Source organism: Lissotriton vulgaris, chromosome 4_1 (assembly GCF_964263255.1).
Source record: "Lissotriton vulgaris chromosome 4_1, aLisVul1.2, whole genome shotgun sequence".
NCBI classification, from domain to species: domain Eukaryota; kingdom Metazoa; phylum Chordata; class Amphibia; order Caudata; family Salamandridae; genus Lissotriton; species Lissotriton vulgaris.
This window is the reverse complement of record NC_141691.1, coordinates 991,213,401-991,239,457: the sequence shown is the minus strand read 5'-3', so window position 1 is coordinate 991,239,457 and position 26,057 is coordinate 991,213,401. Positions and strand designations below refer to the sequence as shown.

Here is a 26,057-nt window from a genome sequence, read left to right as displayed (position 1 = left end):
CTGTACAGTTCGGTGAAAAATGTGATCTGTAAATAACGAAAAAGAGCTTAGGATATGCATAGGGGAGGAGCGGCAAAACAGAAACCAACTCCCATGTGCCAGTCCCTGACATATATAGCCTGTAATCCCATTTGGGGCAGCGGTTCTCCAACTGAAGTTGCCTGGCACTACCTAGCAACCCTGGAGTGTTATTGCTGGTTGGAAGGGAATGGGGTTAGAGGGGCGGGGGAATATTCTGTATCCAAACTGGCACCCGATGGATAATCATATGGTGAGGAATCTGTAGGAAGAGGTATACATCCAATAGCAAATATTCAGGAAGAAGTGTAAATAAAAGTAATGAATGAACACTAATTGCCATATAACCCATACCTTCACTTAAAGGATGAGACTAAAGTAATACGTTTTATAACCAACTCCCAACAGTGAAAGAATCTACCTGGTGAGGAAAAACTCTCAGCGGCAACGTTAAAAACAAATACGTCCTTAGACTTGTACGTTATATTTCTACTACAAATATGGAGGAGTACTAGAAATTTTTGTGCTGATAAAACCTACACAGAAATACATTTGCAGAAATTGTACTAAAATAATCCCACTAGAGCTTGCTGCTCATTGGCGTCTAAGAGTTTTTCCACAGGGCATGCTAATTCTTGAACCTTACATTCAAATAACAGGGAAGACTTAGATCTGCAGTCATACAAACATGCTTACCTGTGCATAAGCGCTTTGGGTTACTTTTTTTAGGTCATCTTGGGCGCCTGTTGTAATTTTACCAAAGAAAATTTGTTCCGAAACTCGTCCCCCCAAAGTCATGCACATCCGATCAAGCAGCTGCTCTTTGGTGTAAAGATACTGTTCTCTTGGTAAATACTGTGCATAGCCCAATCCCTTGCCACGTGGAATAATTGATACCTGAAGGCACATAAACACAGACACAGGTAAAGTACATAAAGTGAAGTAAATCAAAATTCAGATGACATTATCACAAAATGTGTGTAGATGTTTATATTGAAGCTACCAAAATTTGCCTTAAAAGTGCGAGCTAATTAATCAGCATTGTTACTTTCCTATAGAATATTTGAACCTACATGGGCTAAATATGACTAGCTGTCCAAAATGGAAAACAAGAAAAAATGCCAGGAAAGTTAAGGACAAATCTCAAAGTCAGATAGTTCCCTTGGTTTTGGGAATGCACACGAAGACAGAAACCTCTATTTAAGATACCTTTTAGGGCTCTTGGTTTTCTACAAGACAATTAACACATTTTCACTTTTTTCTTTTTAGAAATTAGATTTGCATCACTTTTTTAGAATATAACTGCTGGTTAGAGAAGCAATAACAATTGTTAGTTTGAGTTGCTATTGCTGAGTTATAAAACATTAAGATCGCACGCAATTACTATTGGTCCTTGGTGCTAGATACACAGTATCTTGGCATTTTTAAAGAATGAGGGTGCCTGTGGTGTGGCTAAGATAAAGTAATAAGTAGCCTTTACATTCAATTTCTTAACACCTTGTTTAAATCTATACTTATGTGTTTCATTGTATTTCTTCCGTCAAAGCCGTTTAATGAGGCGTAGTTCAGTTTTCCCTCCACTATCTCTTAGTTAAACCAGGAAGCAGGTTTAACTCTTTTTTTATCAATTGACACTTGGCCCTAAGTAATGCAAAATGGCTGCTTAATATAAACATTAGATATATGCTTTTTCATTATCATAAATTGAAGAGATGACTTTAGGCTTGCCTCAAGGTTAACCTGCCACTTACACACACTCTTAAACTGGATCTGACTCAGGATCCTATGTTCAGAAGTGGGTATGCAGAACTTTAGCAGTAGGTGGTCAGACTAAATGCATGGGAATATTTTAAAGAAAGTGGATAAAACAATTCAGTTAAATTTAATAACGGTGAGACAAAAGACGATGATCTGATGTAGTTACATGCAAAGACAATGGAAAATGCTGCTCTAAAAAAAGGTTAATAAACAGCCTTAATGCCGAAATTACAACTAAATAAGGGCCCAAGGATTGTTTTTGAAATAAACAAAAATAACAGAGAATGATTTTGTAAGCTAAGTATGATCATAAGAATTGAACATATTCTTTGCTTGTTTTTAGCATGAATAGACATTGTGTAATTCCATTTAGTGATGCGAGATGTGTCAGATTTCCAACACAACCTGCACTGGACGGATTGTTGAATTTATTGAAAGAACGTCACACTTTTTTTGCAAAGGCAACAACTCAAGATCATCAATTTAAGTTGCCTTCATTTTTTGCTGTTTAGTGAGGTCAGATGTAACTATTTTTATAAGTGCTTCCATAAAAACAAAAGATGAATTCTGAAAATATTTGCACAAAAACTAGTTTTTTCCTTTTTCCCCTAATGGCAGCAATTGTTTAATGAGAACTTTCACCTTAAAAACCCAAAATAAATGATAACCTGAAAATGTCAAGCACAAGTCCAAGCTAGGCAACATAGGACCATAGTACTATGGCCAATCTCCACTGGGTACATTTTAAGTCCTCCAAGTGGAAGTTAGCACTGCCGACATTCCAAAAAATGTTAATGTAGAGGTTAACCTGCCGCTTCTATATATTTGGACTTATTTTCAAGGCAGGCGTTGCCAAAATATGGCAAAAAAAACGGACAAGTGGATGCTCTTGCACCAAATGGGCTTGGTTACAAATTCCAACTCTTTTTGTTGTGCGCTTTGGAATGCATTTCAAGAGAACAACTAAGCGTAGAGAAACTTATATATTGAATCTCCACCAAATGCCTTCTCAGCTGAGCTACCTCAGCTGGAAAGGACCTGATTACTTTATGATCTAGAGAAGTAGGAACAGATCTCCAATTATGTCATTTGGGCAGAGCCTTGCATACCTTTCCCTCAACGTTGTGAGGTTCTTCAAGTTGTGCAGCACTGTCTCTCCCACACTGATCCAGAAGTACCAAGTGATGGGGTAGTAGGGAAAATAAACTGTATGTGGGATTGGCTGATAGTCTATGCTTGCCCCATCAAACATGTAGTCTGTGCTCTCTGGAGTCCTTATCCGTAGTATTGTTGTAAAAGTGAGACCTAAATCACAGCCCCAGACCTCCAGCAGAGCGACGTATGTCAGCACCCCAAAATCAATGACAGGCTCTTGGTCACAAGTTGATGTTTGTGTGACTGTGCAGGTCCTGAAATCCAGTCAATTACCATGTAGTTCAAGTAATATGGTAATCACCTTATTAAATTGTGATAAATATAGATACGAATATTACTTCTAAGTGGTAATCATGATTACTGTCGGACAATAAGTATATGACATAAGATTGTGTGATAAGTGTTTATTGTTATCCATCCAGCCCCTTCCAAGATGATAGTCAGTGATGAGACTGACGAGCATCCTGAAAATTTGAAGTACAGAATGATGAGATTCAACACGATAGGCCATTTGAAATCACATAATCAGCGTGGTCAGCATAACCTTTGATTTATTAGAGCCTTCTTGAGTAAACTGTGCCAACAAATGCATTATTTTCTGATTCTTTTCTTTGAGGTAGATGAAAACATAGCACATTGATGAGGATCAGGTTTGCTTGGCACATCTTATACATTTTGGATGCATCAATGTATGTAGTTACTATTTGTACATGGCATACCTATAAGGACACTGTACACTGTCAAAAGCAAGGATACACATTGGAATATTTAAAAAGTGCCCCATCAGGTCCTATCGTGTTCTAGCAAATATATGTGAAAGTTGTGCAGTTTGGCCCCATTAAAAAAAATTGCAAAAGAAGAATCTCTCTGAAAATCCAATAGTGGAAGTTAGGATCAGTTCCTATGCTTGCTTGGTGAAATTCGGGGCATTCATTTATATCCTATCATGTGCACATTTCGACGGCAGCCACAATAGAGTGGATGTGAACAACAACTCCAAGGAAGGCAGTATACGATCTTCAATTGCAGTTGTAGGTCCCACTTTGCCTGGAGTGGGATTCCAAGGTTGAAGCTTTCCCAGTCTCAACACAATTATTTAAATTTGCAAGGAAACAATTGGTTAAGACACGTCTTGAGACAGGCAAAAGGCGCATTGAAGTTACGACGATGTAGGTCAATTGATCAGAGCTTGGCATTAAATAAGAAAATGCTTTTCTTAGTTTAGAGGGAACTCAAGCATGCAACTCAACTTCTTTGGAAGTGTGATTATTGGAAATCTAGTGAGATTTTGCACTCATTGTCACACAACACTACTTACAGATTCCAGTAGGCTCACATTTGACTTCCTGTAAATTTGCACATTGTGCTAGGCAGTGAACTTTAACACCATTGGACACTCGAGACACACAGGAAGCAGCGGGCCCCCAAGACTGAGTTAGGGAAAGTTTCATGTTGAGAATATTCCTATACCACACCTCGTCAAGGAGTTCACAGCTGGTCGAGTTTCCAGGATCAAATTTGACCTTTTACAGACAGAGATATAAAAAAGTGTTGACTCCCTGCAGCTCCCGGTTAAATTAAGATATCTTTCATCCTAAAACTCCCTTTAGAAAAAGCATTTCAACAATTTGTATATAAATCGATGGGTTTCCCAGAGAATTATTGTACATTATAAACAGGAGATTTACAGAGGTCACCTGTTAGACACAAAAGTGGAATTTCAATTCCTCTTCATTGGAGGTACAAAAGTCGTACATATAAGGAAAAGTCTGCAGAATATCAGGCATTGTACCAAATGTCCAGGGTGTATGTATTACTCCATCAAAGTGGAAGAACCTTGAAAGTAAATATGAATTGATAAGACTGTGCCTCAGTGTACCACCTTGAAGTATCAGCGTTGGAGATAAATGGCTCACCTCAGGAGTTTTAGTCTGGCATCCTTTTGCAACGTCAGTCATATCAGGGCCTGTGGCCTTTTTCTACAGTGGAGAGACTGCTAAACAGGCATGCCCTCAAAGTCTTTAAAGATCAGGCAAGGGGGAAACTGCGATGTACAATAACTGCCTGTGGAAATAGGCTTACAGTCAGCAGGAAAGAAACATTTTGGGCAGGCTTTCCCTTAAACTGCACAACTTCAGACTGGAATCTTATTTGGCGAAGATTTGGCAAAAACTATGTCATGCAAGCCATTATCTTCATTAGACCATCACCCAGTGTGATTCTGCTCTAGCTCCTGCCAGCAACAGACATGAATGGGAGACTTTCAATGCGGTGGTAAAAGGGCCCACTTGCGCACAAATGGTGGGGAACACAAAACACTAATCTGCAAGTGAGATAAACTAGAGGGAAGGCTAAACATTGGGGATTTAGATTGTACTCGGACCCTGTGGTCGAGGAAGCACTCATGGAAAACAGGGTGGATAAATGTGGTTCATTGGCTACATGTTTGATTATTAAGAATATGCTGCAACACAACATCGAGAAAGTGTGTGGCTTTAGTTCCAGGGCAACAGCACGGCTTAGCAAGACAGACAACAAAGCAAGATCACTAAAATGTGAGAGAAGGCATTATCAGCCAACAATATGGCTACAACCATTATGTATAATATGCTGTTCTCTCGGCTGCAGGAATGCTATTCAAATGCGACTCATAATCAAACAAGATTGCACTATGGACTTAAATAAGTGAGATTGTGGCAGTCCAGAGGCAAATACATGCCTAATGAGAGTGCATGGTTGTTTTGCTTAGATTGCAAGGAAGTGATCTTACTACGGCAACAGTTCCCAAAAACTGGCTGAAATGAAAAGTCAAAACATTTTTGGAACTTGTGAATAAAGTTGTGATATAAAGTGCTAATTCCTATAAAATCGAAGAGGGGCAAAGGATATGAAAGGTAAGTGGGGCTCAGCATTAACCATCCCCAGGGAACAGCCCCATACGTATGATGGGTTGGGGGAATGTTAAATATTCTTCTTCCATGCACAATGTCTTACTGGATATCTAGATCTTCATAAACACAGTCATGATTAAACCAAAAATCTAAATATCTGAATACCAACACTATTGAGGAGTTATGTGCCTATGAAATGCAAGTTAACCCAGAGCAGTTATACTCACTGACCACCATCAAAAAGACTATTTGTCTAGCGGCTAGGGCACTCGACCTCGGATCTGGGTTCGAGTCTTTGTAACGACGCCAAACATCCTGTGATCCTGGGCAAATCACTTAATCTCCCCGTGCCTAACAAAATTTAATGTGTGTCCTCATGTAACGTAACTGGTGCTATGTAAAGCGCTCTGATACCCGATTCGGTCCGGGTCAAGTTCGCGCTATATATAAAAAAAAAACTCTGCAAAGTCATTAAAACATCGATACTGTTTCGGTTTATTACATTATTTGGAAGAATGAGAAGAGTGAAGCCGAATGAGAGACTCACTGAGATGGGCAGTGGAGACGCAGCAAGCAGTGCAGTGTGGTACGGGTGTTGCTGTGGGGGCGATGAAACGATTGCCTGGCCTAGCAAGGTATTAAAGCACGCCCTTAGAGTGTGTGCGACTATTCTTGCTCTACCTCAAACCCTTGCACTGACTGGAGGCCCTGATCTTCCTGAGGTATGCTGGATGTCACAAGGGGAACAAGGATGTGTGGCACACTTTCCGCACCATGTCTAATAAAAGAAGAACTAACAGGGCGGAAGTCAAGTGTCCTTGCTTCTCTGGGCACGGCAGAGAGAGCAGGCCCTGAAGTTAAGAGGGCTAGGAGTAGATTACAGACAACATAGACAAGCTTAGTCAGGCTGTGTGGCTCATATAGGCTGCACTATAGCACAGAGAAAATCTTGAAAATCGATAGAAAAGACACTTTTGATCTGAATATCCCTCAGTAATAGCCATACCTTCTTTAAAATCCATGTAGATACATATTAACTGATCACCATGGCATTTTGAATGCCACGTTCTGTGACACAGCTATTGGGCTAACTTTTGTTTTACAAGTAGCATCTGTCTGATATAATGAAAATTATTTATATATAACAAACCCACAGCTACCACAACACTCGAAGTTCTATAGGCTGGGAGACCCCTGGAAGAACTGGATTTTTCTAATTAGTCTAATACATTCGAATTAAATTTAGTGTGTCATGAGAGCGTTTGGGTAGCTCTAGGATTTCAAGATATTCTTCTCTCCCACTCCCTGTTGTTGTATCAAAGTATATTGTTGCCAAAGTACTACACCTCAAGTTTGAAATGCTAAACTGTTCCATCTAAGGCCAATATGGTGACGTTATTTTGTCCTTACCCGGTTTAGCCATTCACAGAGAGTCATTGTAAAAACTACTGAGTTACTGCTACAAGATAGCAAGCCCTCTTTCGCTGGGAAAGATTCTAATGGTAAAATATTTAAAGTAGTTTTCTTAACCCTATTGCTTATGACCGGCAAAGGAACAAACCCACAACATGTGGCATAATTCATGCCTTCTGTCCAGTGATGAGGAGAAGGCATGGATTATTCTAAGACACTGGCAATTACTTAGGACACATTCTAGTCCATCTTTTCTTTTGTCCACTATGCCACTGCGGAGACCAGCCATAGTCAAATCAGTTTTACTTTTTTTTTTTTTTTTTTAGAGTTTTATAAAACGTTAACTAGACCCAAGACACCGGGTATGAGAGCGCTTTACTTGAGCACCAGTTTCATTACAGATGGACACATTCATTTTTGTTAGGCACAGGGAAATTAAGTGACTTGCCCAGATTCACAGGACGGTTAGCGTTGTTGCCAAGACTCGAACCCGGTTCCCCACCTTCAAAGTCAGCCACTCTAGTCGTAAGGCTTTGTTGTGCTCTAAAAGGACCGTCCAGCATAAACTGCCAGACCATGTCCACCCCTGATGGGAACGCAAGCAAACCCAGACAAGTTTGGCCTATTTGGGCCTCTTCAATAAAGAGCAGGTTGAGTTCATTCCAAAGGTTAGAATGATATCAACAATCCCATCAGTCGCATTGCCAAACCCAATATGAATCGATGTCAACAAATCGGAAATTAAAACTTCTCCGAAAGGCATGAACAGCTGAAGAAGAAGAGGTTTCATTTAGACTACTGGCAAAGTGATACACATAAAAAAATACCACTTTAGTTAGGATTGAGTGACACATTTGGAACTCAAAACTATGCCTACTGCCTAATGGGTGGAAAAACCAAATTGGATGAGAGCTGTTGGTCACAAATGATTGGTGTGTCTTGGGTGGCAGAGGAAAAGAAACACTTATGCAGGAAGGGATCCACTGAAAAGTCACAAGTGACAACATTGTTTTGAATGGTTTGCCAGCACAAACATAGGCAATTTCTATTGAGGTAGAACTAATGTGACATAATATCTAGGACCCCAAAAAAAACAGGGTAGATGATTGCCATTCTACCCAATTGTATTGAGAAAATGCCTGTCACACAAAGCACTGAGGACAGGAAAAAATCCTGCACACGCTAAAAGAAACATGGGAAAAGCATTAAACAAATGACACAAATAGAAAGCATTATAACATTCTTGAATGTATTCAGCACTCTCCATTAATCACAATGCACTAATGAACAAGTTACTTACCTTCGGTAACGATATATCTGTAAGAAACATTAGTTAGTGTTAGATTCCTTACCTTAGAATATCCCCAGGCGTCAGTCTGGATCCGGAAACTTTTGCGTAGCAGTACCCCTGCGCGTCGGTAGGCGTCGTCTGCAGGCGTCCCCTGCGGCTCCGCGTCCGTCGTCGGCGTCGTGCGCCGTGATGACGTCGCTGGAGTATATAGACGCCGCCTCCGCACGCTGACGTCAGTTCTTTGTACACAGCTTTTCCGCGCCAGAAAACGCAGAGCCATGAGAGAACCAACACTGGTGCCATTTGAAACTAGGGCCCTGAAAGGGATGTCCTTAACCCTAGGTATCAGTTCGCAGAACGGGGAGGATGGGTGGGTTCGGTAAGGAATCTAACACTAACTAATGTTTCTTACAGATATATCGTTACCGAAGGTAAGTAACTTGTTCATCTGAAAGAAACACGTTAGTGTTAGATTCCTTACCTTAGAATAGATACCCCAGCAATACCAACCCCGGTGGTGGGTCTGCGAACCAATACATTCCTACACCAGAAAGTCCTGGAGGACAGAACGGCCAAAGAAGCCATCCCTCCGGACTTGACTGTCCAGGCAGTAGTGCCTCGCAAAGGTATGCAGCGAGGCCCACCTAGCCGCCTGGCAAATGTCCTGCAGAGGGACTCCCCGGCCCAGGGCAGTAGTAGCAGCCGTGGCCAGAGTGGAATGGGCCCTCAGCCCAACAGGAGGCTCCTTCCGAGCCAAAGAGTAGCACGCTTTGATGCACAGAACGACCCACCGAGAGATGGTTCGTTTACACACCGCCCGTCCCTTCTTCGCACCCACGTAGCCAACAAACAGTTGGTCATCCACCCGGAACTGGCGTGTGCGATCCATATAAAATGAAAGCGCACGTTTTGGGTCCAGACGATGGAGCCGCTCTTCATCCTTTGAAGGATGCGGAGGCGGGAAGAAGGAGGGGAGGGTGATGGACTGCCCGATGTGAAAAGCAGAAACTACTTTGGGCAGGAAAGAAGGTCTAGTCCTTAGAACCACCTTGTCAGGATGAATGGACAGGAAAGGAGGTTGGACAGAAAGGGCCTGGAGCTCACTCACTCTCCTGGCAGAGGTGATGGCAACCAGGAAAGCCGTCTTCAAAGTCAGGAGACGAAGAGGACAAGAATGAAGGGGCTCAAAGGGAGCACACATCAGAAAGGTTAGAACCAGGTTCAAGTCCCACTGAGGCATCACAAACGGAACAGGTGGATACATGTGTGTGATGCCCTTCAAGAATCTCGTTACAATCGGGGACTTGAACAAAGAAGGCTGATCAGGAAGCCTCAGAAAGGCTGAAAGGGCAGAAAGATAGCCCTTGATAGTGCCCAGAGCAGAGCCCTGCTGGGCAAGAGAAAGAAGAAACAGAAGAACCTCGGAAAGAGGGGCAGAAAGAGGATCCACAGCCTTTGCTGTGCACCATGCCACAAATCTGTTCCACCGACAGGCGTATACCGACTTAGTGGAGGGACGCCTGGCTGCCAGAATAACGTCACAGACTTCAGGAGGCAAGTCAAATGGCCTCAACTGCCGCCGCTCAATCTCCAAGCATGGAAGTGGAGACTGGACAGGTTCGGGTGGAGGACCGTCCCCTGCTGCTGCGACAGAAGGTCCTCCTGAAGGGTCAGGCAGATCGGGGGACCGACTGACATGCTGAGTAGCTCGGGATACCAGTACCTTCGAGCCCAGTCCGGAGCCACAAGGATAACTTGGGCCCGGTCGCGCCTGATCTTCTTCAGCACTCTGGGCAGAAGTGGTATAGGCGGAAAGGCGTGAAACAGACCGCAACTCCACTCGCGCCGAAAGGCGTCGCCGTGCGAGTGCCGTCTTGGAAACTCCAACGCGCAGAACTGATGACATTGCGCGTTCTCTTCTGTGGCGAATAGATCTAACCAAGGCTCTCCCCATTGCTGAAAGATGCCTTGCGCCACGTCCGAGTTCAGACGCCATTCGTGATCCATCGAGCACCGACGGCTGAGTTCGTCCGCCCTGGCGTTCAGAGAGCCTGCCAGGTGTTGAACCGTCAAAGTCACGCCCTGACGTTCCAGCCACTGCCAGAGGCGCAGAGCCTCCTGGCAAAGGGTCCACGACCCCACTCCGCCCTGTTTGTTGCAGTACCACATGGCGGTGGTGTTGTCGGTGAACACCTGCACTACACTCCCGTTGACAAAGGGGAGGAATGCCTTCAGTGCTAGACGAATCGCCCGCAGCTCCAACAGGTTGATATGGAGCCAGGACTCCGCCGGAGACCAGATGCCTCTGATCTCTGCCTCTCCCAAGTGGCCCCCCAGCCCTGGAGGGACGCGTCCGTCACGACAACGTGCTCCGGTTGGGGAAGGGAGAGGGATCTGCCTCTGACCCAATCGCGGTCCGTAAGCCACCACTGCAGTTGTCTCGCAGTGCCCTCCGAGATCAAGACGTGGTCGGACAAGTTGCCCTGATGCTGGGCCCACTGAAACTTCAGGTCCCACTGCAGAGCCCGCATCCGCCACCGGGCGTGATGCACCAGAAGGATGCAGGAAGCCATCAGTCCCAGCAGCCGCAGCGTCAACCTGACCGAAACCCGGGATAGCGGCTGAAAGATGGGAATCAAAGCCTGTATATCCCGGACTCGCCGTTCCGGAGGATAAACCCGAAACTGCGCCGAGTCCAGAACCGCTCCGATGAAAAGGAGCTTTTGAGAGGGACACAGGTGTGATTTCGGCACATTGATGAAGAACCCCAGGTCGTGCAAGAGGTCTGCCGTCATCTGAAGGTGGTGGACGACTGTCTGGGGCGAGCCCGCCTTCAACAACCAGTCGTCTAGGTAGGGGAAGACTGAAACCCCTAACCTGCGCAGATGGGCTGCGACCACCGCCATCACCTTTGTGAACACCCGTGGGGCGCTGGTAAGGCCGAAGGGGAGCACGATAAACTGAAAGTGCTCCTGGCCTACCGTGAACCGCAGGTAACGCCGGTGGGCCGGCAGGACAGGGATGTGAAAATACGCATCCTGCAAGTCCAACGCTACCATCCAGTCTTGTGGGTCTAGAGCAGCCAAGACCTGAGCTAACGTCAACATCTTGAACTTCTCCTTCCGGAGGAAGCCGTTGACGTTCCTTAGATCCAAGATAGGACGTAGGTCCCCCTTGTCCTTCTTGGGTACCAGAAAGTAGTGGGAATAGCAACCACACCCTACTTCTGGCCCAGGAACGCGCTCGATGGCCCCCTTGGCCAAGAGGGCCGTATCTTCCTCCTGCAGAAGTGTCAAGTGGTCCCCCGACACACGGTGGTTCTGCGGTGGCATGGCTGGAGGAGCAGTCTCGAAGGGGAGGGAGTAGCCCCTTCGGACGAGTTGCAGCACCAACCTGTCCGATGTAATTGTGCGCCAGTGAGCGTGGTGATGGCGAACCCTGCCACCCACTGGCGTCACATGGGGCCGAAAGCACGGACTAGGAGGATTTGGAGGCAGATGCTGCGGGGGGAGGTGTGGCCTGACCCCGCCGTTGACCCCGACCGCCTCCACGGCGGTTTCCACGGCCGCCACCGCGTTGAAAAGATTGTTACGGTGCGTGGCTGGCAGCACGTGTGGGGGCGCCCCTTCCTTGGCCACGAAAGGGGCGAAACGAACCCGTTTGCTGGCGCTGGGTCGAAAGACCCAAGGACTTGGCCGTGACCCTGGAGTCCTTGAAGCGTTCCAGCGCGTGGTCCGCCTTGTTACCAAAGAGGCGACAGCCATCGAACGGCATGTCCATCAAGGTATTTTGGACGTCTGCCGAAAAGTTGGCGGATCTCAGCCAGGCGTGGCGACGAATCGCCACCGTCGTTGACATAGCTCTGCCCAGCGAGTCGGTCGTATCAAGACCACACCGTATGGAATATTTAGCTGCGTCTCGGCCCTCAGCCACAGCCTTGCCGAGCTTCGCCCGCACCTCCATGGGGCATTCTGGCAGCACTTCCGCGACCGTGTCCCACACAGAGTGGGTGTAGCGGCCCAAGAGGCATGCAGTGTTGCAAGACCGCAGTCCCAGACTCAGGGACGAGAAGACCTTCTTACCATACTGGTCATACCTCTTGGATTCCCGATTGGGCGGGGCCGACGGGAATGCGGTCTGGGAGGTAGAGGCCTGGATCACCAGACTCTCGGGGGTGGGATGGGCGGACAGGAATTTGGGGTCGTCCGGACAAGGACGGTGGCGCCTGGCCACGTTCCGATCAACAGGCGAACCTGAAGCGGGCCTGGACCACGTGCCCAACAGAACGTCTGACAAGGCTTCGTTAAACGGCAGCAGTGGCTCCTGTGGGCATGACTGCGGTTTGAAGACCTCAGTGAGGATGTTAGGCCTCACGGCCGCGACGGGGAGCTCAAGGTGTAAGGCCTTGGCAGCCCTCATCAGCACCACTGAATATGCAGCACCCTCCACCGACTCCACGGAAGGAGGAGAGACAAAACCAGGGTTAGGAGAGTCGTCCAGACCACTGGCATCCCCCAAATCACCTGTCCAGTCCGGGTCATACTGGCACTCACGTGACAGAGGGTCCTCAGACCCCTCCCAACCTTCCCCGTACTCTTCATCATCTCCATACTCTGAGTCAACGATGTAGACCGGCTCCTCGGGGTTCACAGGCCCCATCGGCGTCGAGCCCGGCGTCGATCGACGCCGGTCCGACTCCGCGTCCGGAGTCGGGGAAGGAATGGGGACGGCGCCGCCCGGAGCCGGCGCCCCGGCGCCGGCCGAAGCCGGCACAGGAGAACCGGCGCCGCGCGGGGGCGGCGTCGGGGGTAACCCAGATGGAATTGGCGCCGAACCAGCCGGTAGGCCAGCCAGCGTCGACCCCGAAGGCCCTTGCGGCGCCGGGGTCGGAGCCGTCGGCGGCACCGGGGCCGAAGCACCCGATGGCGTCGAGCCAGGGACACCCGACCCGTCAGGGCCCCCGGACGGTAGCACTGGGCCCGAAGGCGCCGTAGGCCCCGTCGGAGAACTGAGCGCCCTCATGGCCATGAGGAACGCCTCAATCTCCTCAGGCGTCGCACCATGCCCAGGGACCGGAGGGTCTTGGGCAGGCCGCTCCGGCTACTCTCGCGGAGCCGCGGAGTTGGGTTCAGCCGAACCCCCGGCCGCGTCGCGCGAGCGTCGGGGGGAGTCGGGGGTACGATGACGACGCCCCGACTTCTTGTGTTTCTTACCTGATGAGCCCGACGAATGGTGACGACTTCCGGAGTGCTCGGCGCGGCTCCGCGACCGCTCCCTCGAACGCTCCCTGGACCTCCGGCCGGACCGAGACCGCTCCCGACGCGGGGCTGACACCCGGAGCTCAAGCAGCTTGCGGGACCGCTCCCGTCTAGCCTTGTTAGTGAGAGCCCGGCAGTCGACGCAGGCGTCCACGTCGTCTTCGGGGCCCAGGCACCGGAGACAGAGTCGGTGATGGTCCGTGACCGACATCGTGCGGTCACACCCGTCACAATTCTTGAAACCGGGCATCCTACCAGGCACCAAAAAGAGATAGAAGTTATAACAAAGTTGGTCAAAAGACCGGAGTACTGCTCTTCGGATCTGCGCTTGCTGGCGCGGAAAAAAGAAGAACTGACGTCAGCGCGCGGAGGCGGCGTCTATATACTCCAGCGAAGTCATCACGGCGCACGACGCCGACGACGGACGCGGAGCCGCAGGGGACGCCTGCAGACGACGCCTACCGACGCGCAGGGGTACTGCTACGCAAAAGTTTCCGGATCCAGACTGACGCCTGGGGATATTCTAAGGTAAGGAATCTAACACTAACGTGTTTCTTTCAGATAGAGTCCACACTCCTAGATAAAGTGTGACGATTAGTTTCCTGAGGCACCAGGGTAATCATGAGTTACTGGGCTCTAGCCGCATCAATTAGAGTCTACTGGTGCCCTGAGGCCACAGTATTATTGGACCGAAACCAGAACAATCAAATGTTCTTCTCCAGCACTTGACTCTCAGGTTAGCTAGACAGAAAGGTCCAAGGCTTACTAAAAGATATGAGGTGGGATAGATGTTCAGAATACAATTTACATTGGTGGTGTCTGGTGTCTTGGTACAGTTATTGCAGTCCCTCTAGTCCAGTAGTCACTTGCAGTGCCCAACGGCAGTGGCTGGTCAGGATGCCAGTATATCCAGATACCAGAGATGATACAAAAAGTGGTGGAATCTGGGGTGGAGTCTGTACCACAGAGGACACAGGTCACTTTATCAGAGTTTCTAATAGTCGAACACCTGCGGGGACAATGCTTACTAAATACAGGACAAGTAAGGACAAAGCAGGAGACTTTGCAAGCCCTAGGGGTTCAAATGGTATGTTCAACACAGTACACTTCCAAAGCTGCAGATGGTATCTGAAGTCACCCTCAGGCTCCAACAGTGCAAGCGAGGCTTTAGGGGAAATCAGTCTCACTTGCAATGGCAGTTAGGAACTTCCCCTGTCTCTCTTGTTGTTTATGGTCAGCAGGTTTTTAATTTCTTGAGCAGCTGCCTGGGGTCTCCTCGTGCTTCAAATCACCAAGTGCCTTCACAATCCTATGTAGTGCTAGAGGCACTCTCATGGTCTGACAACATGTGATGACCTTTGACTACCATTATTTTAATTGACTTTGGTGTGTTATTTTATCCTAGCCTGAATGTACAGTGTCCTGCATATGCCTTGCTTTTCTTAAAGGTTTATTTCTTGTAATCATGTTTTCTTTCAGTGGGAGCAGCCATGGAGTAGAACAGCCTTGCCAAGAACAGAACGTGTGGGATATGCATTTGAAAGCATGAGAGAGAGAGAGTGAGGTGTGGATTGTACTTTTTGGTCTCGAAGTGCATTGTTATGAGCAGTAGTGCACAAATGTGCTCTGTGTTGTACATATAGAGATGAAGTATGTGGTGCTATAAGCAGTGGTACACAAATGTGCTCTGTGTTGTACATTGAGAGATGAAGCATGTGATGCTATAAGCAGTGGTGCACAAATGTGCATTGTGTTGTACATTGGAAGTATTATGAAGTTCTTACTATTGGCTTTGATATGACCTCATGTCATCCTGAATTCTGACTCTGCCTGGCTTGATCTTTATCTGCGCGTATAGCCACGCTTGCAAGTTGTTTGGGTTAATCACGTTCAAGGATTGTTTTTGTGAGATTGTTTAATGTACTCTGGAAGGCTTTCGTGAGCTTCGACAAGATAAAGGCTGGAACATGCGAGATTGTAGAGGGAACGTGGGCACTCCTTCCTGCCATGGAATGCTAGCTTGGAAGCTGGTCAGTCCTAGTAAGACTCCTTTGGTGCAGGGGGGAGGTTTCTCAAACCTTCTAGTGTGAGCTTTGAGACTATAAAGCTAGGGTTACCAGGTGTGTTATTATTGCTTGCATACAAACATATAAATCTCTTTGTGTACTTGAATGTTGTGCATCTGGGAAAGCCTTTCTGTTAGAGAGCATTGTGTAAAATAAAACCCCAAGCTTTATTCTAAAAAGAGAGTCTTTGCATTTTGTAAAATAAAACCCTTTTCTAAAGGTGTTTGTTTTGTGTTCTGTCTCCTGCTTCGCCGTGGGTTGAGCCAGAGTGTGGGAGATTCTGTATTATCTGATAGGCGAAGCAAGACATCCTCACAGAGAGCTCATTCTCTTCTGAGATGCAACCTGATGAGCTGAAGCCCAGCTCCCTCAGTCAAATTGGTAAATTCCTTTCCAAAGGCAATCCGTCACAGAGACACATTCTCAAGCCCAAACTCTGATCCTGAGTCTGACAGGGAGAATGACAATCCAAGGGATCCACGCTCCTGGATCTCCGTGCCTTAAACCACAGCAGTTTGAGTGATTTTCTCAGAAAACAAGGGGAATGTCGAACACACCACTGGCTGATGAAGCCATACTTTTATGGACAGGCAGATCCAATCAGGGGTCTTCTACATTTGCATCCGGGGGCATATTTCCAGCATTTTCACGGTGTGATTGGTGCATGAAGACCTCCAGCCATGCTCCCTAGTTTCTTGGTACCGGTCCGTGTCATCCCTAGTAGGGACTCACCACAACACAACACAAAGGAAGGGTATCATCCCATCAGAAGTCTTAGCTAAACACTTGTAATACCTGAGCCTTTTCAAAAACCCAGCAACTTCTAGAAGGACTATGAAGGTACACAGGGAAGTTGGACAGTTCAGCAGAACAGATACCAGCTCAGTTTGCATTACCAATAGTAGCTCATTAATCTACCCTCACACATTTGCTCATGAATACATGTCCTAGAAAGGATACAGGCAAAAAGAATTAATGTGAGAGAGACTGCACAGACTTTACGAGGAAGAAGCAGACAGCCACTGCCACCCAAGGAGTACAGGTACCCCTTAGTATAGATTAATAATGCCACCAGTGTTGGTCAACCATAGCCTGGTAGAAAGGGAATAAGCCACTCTCTGTTCATGCATGTTGCATGCCTCCTTGATCTCAGTCCAAAGCTCCAAGGTCTCAATCAATGTGAACAAAGAGACCCTCAGTGGACATGCATGATTGCCATGTTCATTGAGGTAAACATCAAAAGTCCTAGAGCAATGGTGCAGCGACTTACGAGGATATCAACATAGGGCAGGGAAGCAAACTCTTTAGAGTCATGCAGAAGGCTCTTTGTGCCAACATTAGGCTAACTGTTCCACCTTTATCAGCAATGGAAAACAAGCAACTCCTGCCAACACCTTGTGCATTGCAATAACTGATAACCATCAGCTAGATTCCTAGCTTATTTTTTTTAATGAACTATTTCAGCGCACAATGGAATTTGTACTCATCGATTTTTAACAGGCAAAACAGAATTACAAGCCCCTGAATGCAAAGAGGCAAACACTGCTGGATTGAGAACTAAAACGGATTTGTGTTCTTTGTAAACTGGGTTAATAGGTGCTTTTGTTTTTTTTAATTTTATTTTTTTATTGCAAGATTATATAGACATCTCCAACAACAGTACATATCCGTGCCTACAACCCTGAGGCCGGCATACAAGGTGTCATACGAATGGTCTACTTACATGCATCCGAGCCCTCCCAGGTCGTTGTTACTTTAGCGGTCAATTAGGTTGTTTGATCAATAGAAACAAATTCAATACATACATTAAAATAACTTGCATTTTGTGTTTTATGTAGAACTAAGAAACTCAATACATGACTCAGTATGAACACACTTAATGTATACTTTGCTAACCGGTATCAACGCTACCCTGCTTGACATCATATCTGCAAGCCGCACAGAATTACACCCTGCCTTTTAACCGTTCCTTCCACTAGGTCCTGTTGTATCAAACTAAGCCCGTACCCCTTGTGTGTGCCACCCTCCGTAGCCCTTGGCCGTTACTCAATGTCTTCCTCATCCTCAGAGCTATCAAGATCGTCCTCCGGCAATGGTTCGCAAATGTCCCCTCTGTACGTGTTCCAGGGTTGCCAAATTCCATTCCACTTACGCGGATTAGCTCTCAGTTTATATACCGCCCTCTCTGTTAGCATGAGCATATCCATGTTTCTGCTCCATTGCGCCAAGGTGGGGAGCTCTGCCGTCCCCCATTTTTGTGCAATGTCTCGTTTGGCCGTCATGAGGCCTATCGTAGTCCATGCCCTCCCATAAAATGTTAAATCCGTAGGCCCCCACACGTTCAGCAAGCATACACGTGGGTCTAGTGTCAGTGAGGTGTCAAGTGTTTGTGCGATAGTGCGGAGTACCCGTTGCCAATAACTCACTATGCCCGTGCAGCTCCAAAGTGTGTGTATGAAAGTGCCTTCCTCACCCCAGCCCCTGAGACAATAAGGGTGATCCGCTCTCTGCAATTTATGTAGAGTAGTTCTCGTGTAGTATATCCTATGTAGGATTTTGAATTGTACCAGGCGGAACCTAGCTGATATGCCAGCCTCACGTGGGGATGCAATGGCTGCGTTACATTCAGAGTCATCAAAATCTCCGACGTCTTCCACCCACTTGTCTTTTAATTTCCCCAGTGGGTCAGGTAGGTTATTAAGCAACTTACGATACGTTAAGGATGTTGCACCTTCCTGCATAAAGTCTGTGAGTAGACGGTCTTCCAGCGGGGAAGACTCTGGGGGTATCGTATTCGGTGGGATCGCCGCCTGGAGGGCATGCCTAATTTGTATGTATCTAAACAGTTCAGTGTCTCCCAATTCGTACTGTTCCTGAAGGGACGCAAATGGCACCACCCCCTCTCTATTCCACATGTCCCCCACTGTTGATATCCCAATGTTGTCCCACTGGGTGAAACCCTTAGTACGCCGCAAGTGTCCCAGTGCCTTAGTGTCCAACAGTGGTGTGAGTTTTGTGATGGTCCCTTCCCAGTGTAGTTTCGTTTGCGCCCTGTACCACAGCTGCACGGTATGTTTGGTGGGTCCTATGAGTTTCGCCGCAGTACCCTTGTGATACAGAGGTGCAAGTAAGCTGTTGGTGCCCAGTTGTGCCCTGTCCGCCTTGAATGCCGGGTCGTCCTGCGGGGCGTGGACCCACTGGTTGAGAATCTGGAGTTGGGCCGCCCAGTAGTACAGTTGCATATTAGGTAGTGCAATCCTGCCATCATACCAGCTCCTGTTAAGCTTCGTGTGGGCTATTCGGGCTGGCCGACTCCCCCATAATAAACTCGATATCAGTGCAGTCACCCTCTGGAAGTTGCTGGTGGGTATCAATGTTGGAGTGTTTTCAAGTATGTACAAAAAGCGCGGCAGCGCCATCATTTTAAATAATGCTGCTCTGCCCAGCAATGTTAACGGAAGTTCTTTCCAGTGCTGCACGTCATTACGTAGCCGAATTAAAGGGGGTTGCAGATTGAGTGTAGTAAATTCTGCGGCATCTCGGGTGACATATATTCCTAGGTATTTAAAGGAAGTATGAGCCACCTCTAGAGGGCAAGACTCCGGAAGGGGCGGGATCGGTCCTTTAAGCTCATAAATTGTTGATTTAGACCAATTAATAGTGTAGCCGGACACTCGCCCATGTGAGTTGCATAGTGCTAGGAGGTTCGGAAGGCTATTCCCCAGGTCCGTGAGGTAAATCAACATATCGTCCGCGTATAAGGACACTCTATCTTCCCAGTGCTGATCCCATCAAATCCCCCTCAGTAGCGGTGTCTTTCGAATGGTAACTGCTAGTGGTTCTAGGACCAATGCGAAGAGGAGGGGTGAGAGTGGACATCCCTGCCTAGTTCCCCGCCCCAAACGTATGTCACGTGATATGTGACCGTTTGCTACTACTCTTGCCACTGGGTCTTTGTATAGTAACCTGATCCAGGAGATAAAGTTGGGTCCAAACCCCATGCGGGTGAGTACTGCGAATAGATAGTTCCATTCCACCATGCCGAACGCCATTTTGGCATCCAATGACAGTATCGCTGCCGGTTCCGTCAACAGTGGGGTTCTCGCCAACACTCCATGTACTCTACGAAGATTTAATGCCGTACTTCTGTGTGGCATGAAGCCAGACTGGTCTGGGTGGATCAGCTGGCCTAAGTACGGCATGAGTCTGTTTGCCAGCAATTTCGCTATTATTTTTGCTTCAGGGTTCAGGAGTGAGATAGGCCTATAGGACTTACAGTCATTAGGCGGTTTACCCGGCTTCGGAATGGCCACTATGGTCGCCATCCGTTGATCTGGGGGCAGCGTACCTTTCTCTCTACTTTCCTCAGACATCTGGAGAAGGGGTCCACTTAGGGACTCCGACATTGCTTTAAACCATTCAATGGGCACTCCGTTAGGGCCCAAAGCCTTGCCCGAATGGAGGGCATGGATGGCCAACTGAATTTCGTCAGTTGTCAAGGTGGCATCAAGGTCCTTCGCCGCCTCCTCCGTCAGTGTCGGCATAGACACGTGATCGAGGGCAGCTCGGGCTTCTTCCTCCGTCACATCTACCGTCGGGGTGTATACTTCGCTAAAGTGATCGGCCAATGCGTCTACAATTTCTTCCGGCCGTGTATGCACTATCCCATGAGTGTCTGTAATTTGCAGTATACTCCTGCTGCCCCCCTGCTTCCTGTCAAGCCATGCCAGGAGCTTACTGGCTTTGTCCCCAATGTCGTAGACCCTGTGTTAAGTGGCTGCGATGTCCGCCATGGTTAATCGCCTCAGATGGTCATTCAAGCGGCGCTGGTGTAGTTGCAAAGAATGTAGTGTGTCATCTGTTGGATCAGCCATATGGGCAGTGTTGGCCCTTTCTAGGCCCAATTCCAGCTCTAAAGCTTCCCTCCCTTGCGTTCTCCTGTGGTTTGTTATCACCGCAATGGCTTGCCCCCTGAACACTGTTTTATACGCTTCCCATAATACTGAAGGGGATTGCACCGAGGACTGATTCTCCTCAAAATAATGTCGGGCTGCTTTCTTCAGATCCTTACTAACAGATGGAATTTTAAGATACCCCGGAAAGATCGGATAGATCCTCTTACGCGTGGTAACTGTACTAGACATGGTTAAAGTAATCGGTGAATGATCCGAAATACCCCTCGGTTGTATCTTCGCTTCGTCTATGGTAAGGAGACCGTTCCCTAGTGTGAGGAAGTAATCTATCCTTGAGAGGCTATTGTGCGTCGCCGAGTAATATGTGTATTGCAGTTGCTCCGGGTGCAGTAGACGCCAAACATCCACCAACCCTTGTGCTTCCAGAAAACCCTGAAGCTTGCTGGGACCGTCTGTGTGTGCTCGTGCTGGGAACCGATCATGGGTGTTGGGTAGTGCTGTGTTGAAGTCCCCGCCTATGATTAATTCCCCTTCTGGGAGTCCTAAGAGGAACTTGCCAAGGTCTGGCAGTGCCACGGCATGCAGTGCCGGTGGGACGTAAAGTGAGACCACATTCAATGGCCTGCCTTCCCACTGGCCATGAACCGCTGCGAAGCGCCCCAGGTCGTCTATCTTTGTGGACTTTACTATGTATTGGGAGGATTTTCGCAGCAGTATGCCAGTACCGCGAGACCCCGAGGTGAATTCTGCGTGCGCAATCATGCGGTATCCCCGCCTATCCATCGCCTGTGTAGCCGCACCCACTAGGTGTGTCTCTTGCAAAAGAACCAGGGCGGGACCCTGCCTCTTAATTCCCTGTAGAACCAATCCTCTTTTGATCTTATCGCCCAGGCCCCTGACGTTCCAGGACTTAATTTGAAGCGGAGCTGATGGGGTGAATACATCTACCCTGGCCATGGCAGTTGCTTGTAGCGGGGCCTGATAAGTGTCGCTGGATTCGGTCTATCCCGTGTCCCGTGGAAAGACCTGGTCCGGTGGCGGGCCCACCGCCCTGTGTTTAGGGCAGTGTGTCTGATCAGGAGCAAAGCAGGTGTAACGCCAGCAGGCCTACTGTCGTGTGACCCCCTTGTGCCATGTGATGCTGTGCAGTGGTAGTGTCATACAAAATAGCATGTTTGTGAGCCAAACCCTTAACCTTTAGGACCAACTGGTCCCGAACAATAACCATCCCCTTTCCCTTAATCACCCCCCTCCCTGCCCCCCTGCTATACGGACTCAAAACTGCCCGCCCCCCCCCAACTGAGCAGAGTGCATGCCCCATCCCCAAAACAGTGTACTTGCGCGTCGGGGTAAAGGACTCTCCGAAGTCAGCGGCCCCTCAGTCTCTTCCCCGGAGGTCCATCACCCAGTGTCCAGTGGCGGGCCTTAGGCGTGCAGCACAATAAATCTGATAAAAAGTAAAACCTGGAGGTCATTGATCTTCGTTGTCCTCTTCCCCCAAGTCCTCTCTTAAGGGCGAGCCGCTTTCCGGGCCCCCTCCTGATGCCTGGGATTCCGGATGACGCCCGGCGTTACGACCCTTTTGGTGCCGGTTAGATCGCCGAGGGTGGGGGCCCGTCCTCCATCCCTCCAGCCAGTCTTGGGCGGATTCTGGGGTATCGAAGAACCACGTTTTATTTTCCGCTACAACCCGCAACCTGGCCGGGAAGAGCATTGAATATGGGATCTCTCGTGCTCTAAGTTCTTTCTTCACCTCGAAAAAGGTTCTTCTCCTCCGTGCGACATCCGCCGTGTAGTCTGGGAAAAAGGCCACAGTGGAGTTCTGGAGTCTGACGGGGGGGGGGGACGTCCGGGCCGCCTGCAAGATGCATCCCGGTCCCGGAATTGAACAGTCGGGCAACAATAGGTTGTGGGGAGGCCCCCGGTTTTGGTTGGCCACCCGGCACACGGTGCGCCCTCTCCACGGAAAAGAAGGTGGACAGTCCTTTCGGTTTAAGTTCATTCGTGATCAGGCTTTCCACGTACAAGTCCATGGCTCTCGTGCCTTCCGACTCTGGCACGCCAATTATGCGGATGTTGTTCAGTCTGGAGCGCCCTTCCTGCTCATCGAGCTTCCCCCGTAGTACCTTGTTGTCCGTCGCCAGCTTCTCCACCGCCTGCTGAAGTTCAGACACATCCTCTACGAGGGATTTTGTTACCACTTCCATGGCGTTGACCTTCTCCGTCATTTTGTGGAAGTCGGCTCTGAGCGACGTAACATCTGTCGAGATCGAGCCCACTGTCATTTGTAGTTGAGCCAGAGCCTGCATCACGTCGTCCAGCGTCGCCTTCTTTCCCCCTGGAGCATCCGCGGATTTGCCGACCGTCTCTCTTCCTGTTGTAGGAGAAGTAGCTGGCTTGTCGCAGGCGTAGCGGTCTATGCGGGTCTGCGTGGTGCCACTCTTTGGTCCCTTCCCCGCCATGCCTGTGGTCTTTGCAGTCTTCAGGCCTTTCCGATCTAGCGTACCTCGTCCACCCCTCCCGCGATGGTTGTGGTGCGCTGACGTTTTGCCCGCGTTCGTGGGTAATCAGGGAACTTCGTGTCTGTCCAGGGGCGCCTGTGAGCAAAGTTCTGCAGGCCCGTTCTGCCCCTATGCGCCAGGTGAGCTCTATAGGGTGTGACCCGCTCTGCGGTGGTGACCGCCCCCGGCCCTGCAGGCCCAGGATGCGTGCCGCTGACCAGCTCCAGAGCAACGTCCCAGGTTCAGAGTGCAGGGGTCGCCCGCGCAAGGTGCCGTGTAGGGGGTACCAGATGCCCCCCCGCCGCCCACTTCCTTGCTGACTTGCGCTGGCAACAGGTGATCGGACCCACATGCCGGGCACAGTTATGTCACCCTGTCTTCGCGTCCCTCAGATCAGGATGCACTCCCCCTTAAATACCTGCCCTCCGGACGGATCATCCAGGCGCGTTGCGGCATCAGTATCACCTCGATGTCGCCGTGTGATAACAGCGCCGGGGGTGTGTCACAGGCCCCCGTGTTCACTGCATTTCCGAGTGGCCGGCCCAGGTTCCCACAGATTAGTATTGCATTCAGGGGTGTGTCTGTCCCCCCCGCACCACGTATTCTAAGCCGACAGTCCCACCGGTGGAGTGGAAGGTAGGGTGCGGGCGGCCGCCAAGGTCGTTCAATGTCTCCTCCAGTGTGCTGGGTGTGGTGAGTCCCCCACCCGCCCGCAGCGCACACAGACCCCCGGCTGGCTTCAGCGGTGTCCACCGCCCGCTATCCCCGTGTCGCCTGTTACCTGGAGCGGGGCAGGCACCCCGTGGGCAGTCCACTGGTGCGCACCAACCTCCGCCTTTCACAAGATGGCGGCCGACTTCTTTGTTCCGTAGTTCCCCTTCGTGTATGGCATCCAGTAGCGCACTATGCGGTCCCGGAGGTAACGGGAAAGGTGAGCAGACGCCGCCACCGTACCTCCGACTTTAGTCAGTGTCCAGTTAATCGGTGCACACACCGGGTCTCGGCACTCATCTACGATGCAGGGGCACTTCCGGCGCGGGTCCCCCGGAGCTGCCTCACTTCCTGCTGGGCAAGTTTGGCAGGGCAGACCCCGGCCTGATCAGTCTGTGCGGGCCTGTCCGCAGCTCCGATGGCATTCGGTCTCCAGACGTTGGATTTGGACGCCGCTTGTCGCCGCTTGCACCGCCCGGTCCTGGGCTCTGGTTCCCTCCTTCAGGGATTGAAAAGTGTGTCGGATTGCTTGCCGGATCGTAGGAGAGGCCGCCTCAGCCGCGGAGCCTGTCCCTTATGCTGCCGCCATCATCGGCTGCTAGCCACGCCCCCCAATAGGTGCTTTTGTAATATTAAGGGGGTGATTAGAAGTTTAAAATGGATCCAGTTCATTCCACAATGTGGAAGGTATCACAGGTTTGTCGAACTGGGGGAGGAAGGTCAGCAAAATTTGGAATAGACCACCACAGAGGGACAGTTTCCCTATAGGTTGTTGGGAGCTACGTAAGGGAAGGGGTTAAATCACAGCAAGAGCAATTCTGCCACATCCTGGGACCCATACAGTGGAATTGTTGCCACAACAAAACTTCTGGAAATTAACCTCAAACAAATACAATATTAGTAACCACTTGAAATGTTTCCCTGGGAGTTTCTCATAATAAGTCTGGGACACCAACCTGCAATTATGTACAAGCCGGCTACGGAATATGTATGCTGCTGAAAATGCCACATTGGTTAGCATAAATTGGAAGGTGGTCCACTTTTTGCCAGCCAATACACCGACAACATGATCTTCTCTTGATGGAGCAGTGTCAGCTCCCCTATCATAAAGGCTGCCTTCCACTACCCATGTCAAAGGACATACTGGACTATTTCCATATTTTTGTGGAAGTCCCTTTACTGTCCTGTTAATTTTTTGTCATGAGGGACTTAAATAGCTTGATGACCTCAAATATGGTGTTAAAAGCATGATCAAGGTTTGGTTGTGGTTACCTTTATAAGAGGATCAGCATGTTCCAAAAACCAGCCAGCTACCGCATGCCCAGCTTCATGATAAGCCACAGTCTTTTTTTCATTTGGCTGTAGTACTTGAGTTTTCTTTTCCAAACCTAAAACAGTATGAACAAAGCTTTCTTACATACATCATTATTTTACACATTCAGAACTGACAAGACCGAGAACACAGAAATTATTACATTGATTGGACCAATGGCTACCTCCACCATTCAAGCAAGTGAATTCAGTGGGATGACTGTGGAACAATATAGAAAGACCTTAAAATACATTACAGCCATTTTAAGGTCAGGCTTCTGACACTACGGCGGTAAATAGACTAATTACTAACATACTTGGATTGGGTTTTGAGTCCGCCCCTCTCAACCACTTCACCAATATCGTTCAGACACTCACTTGAGACTTTGTTGATCACTGCTCATTTCAGTCCAGAGGAGCATTGGATTTCTCCCCTCAAACTGTTGGGTGACTGGATGTATACTTCTACCTCCTACAAAGTGTTTCAATTGAAACACATAGGCTTTGCTGATTTCAGTACGTGGGAGGGACTATTTGATGAATGTAGAAGTCATCTTAAAGCTAAGGCTTCCCAGAATAAAAACAAGACATTTCTAGTGATAAACACTGAAGTTATACTTCATCTAAATCTGCATACAGGACGGATAATTTTTCATAAAGCAAAATGTTTATTGTCTATCACTACATAAACATTATAAAAAACAAACCCTATATGTAATTATTATTCTAAGAAGCAGTGTTTCTGGGGTGCTTTCATTCACTGAATTCTCA

General features: G+C 48.6%; 1 protein-coding gene across 1 annotated transcript in view; it reads right to left on the bottom strand.

The window, feature by feature from the left end:
• AFG3L2 (AFG3 like matrix AAA peptidase subunit 2) overlaps positions 1-26,057 on the bottom strand; it is a 134,284-nt gene that overhangs the window by 46,038 nt on the left and 62,189 nt on the right. Inside the window, exons 3-4 of the mRNA XM_086967382.1 lie at positions 25,248-25,363; positions 715-915 (exon numbers count right to left, since the gene is read on the bottom strand). Of these exons, the coding sequence (XP_086823508.1) occupies positions 715-915; positions 25,248-25,363 (317 nt within the window). The remainder of the gene's footprint in view (positions 1-714; positions 916-25,247; positions 25,364-26,057) is intronic.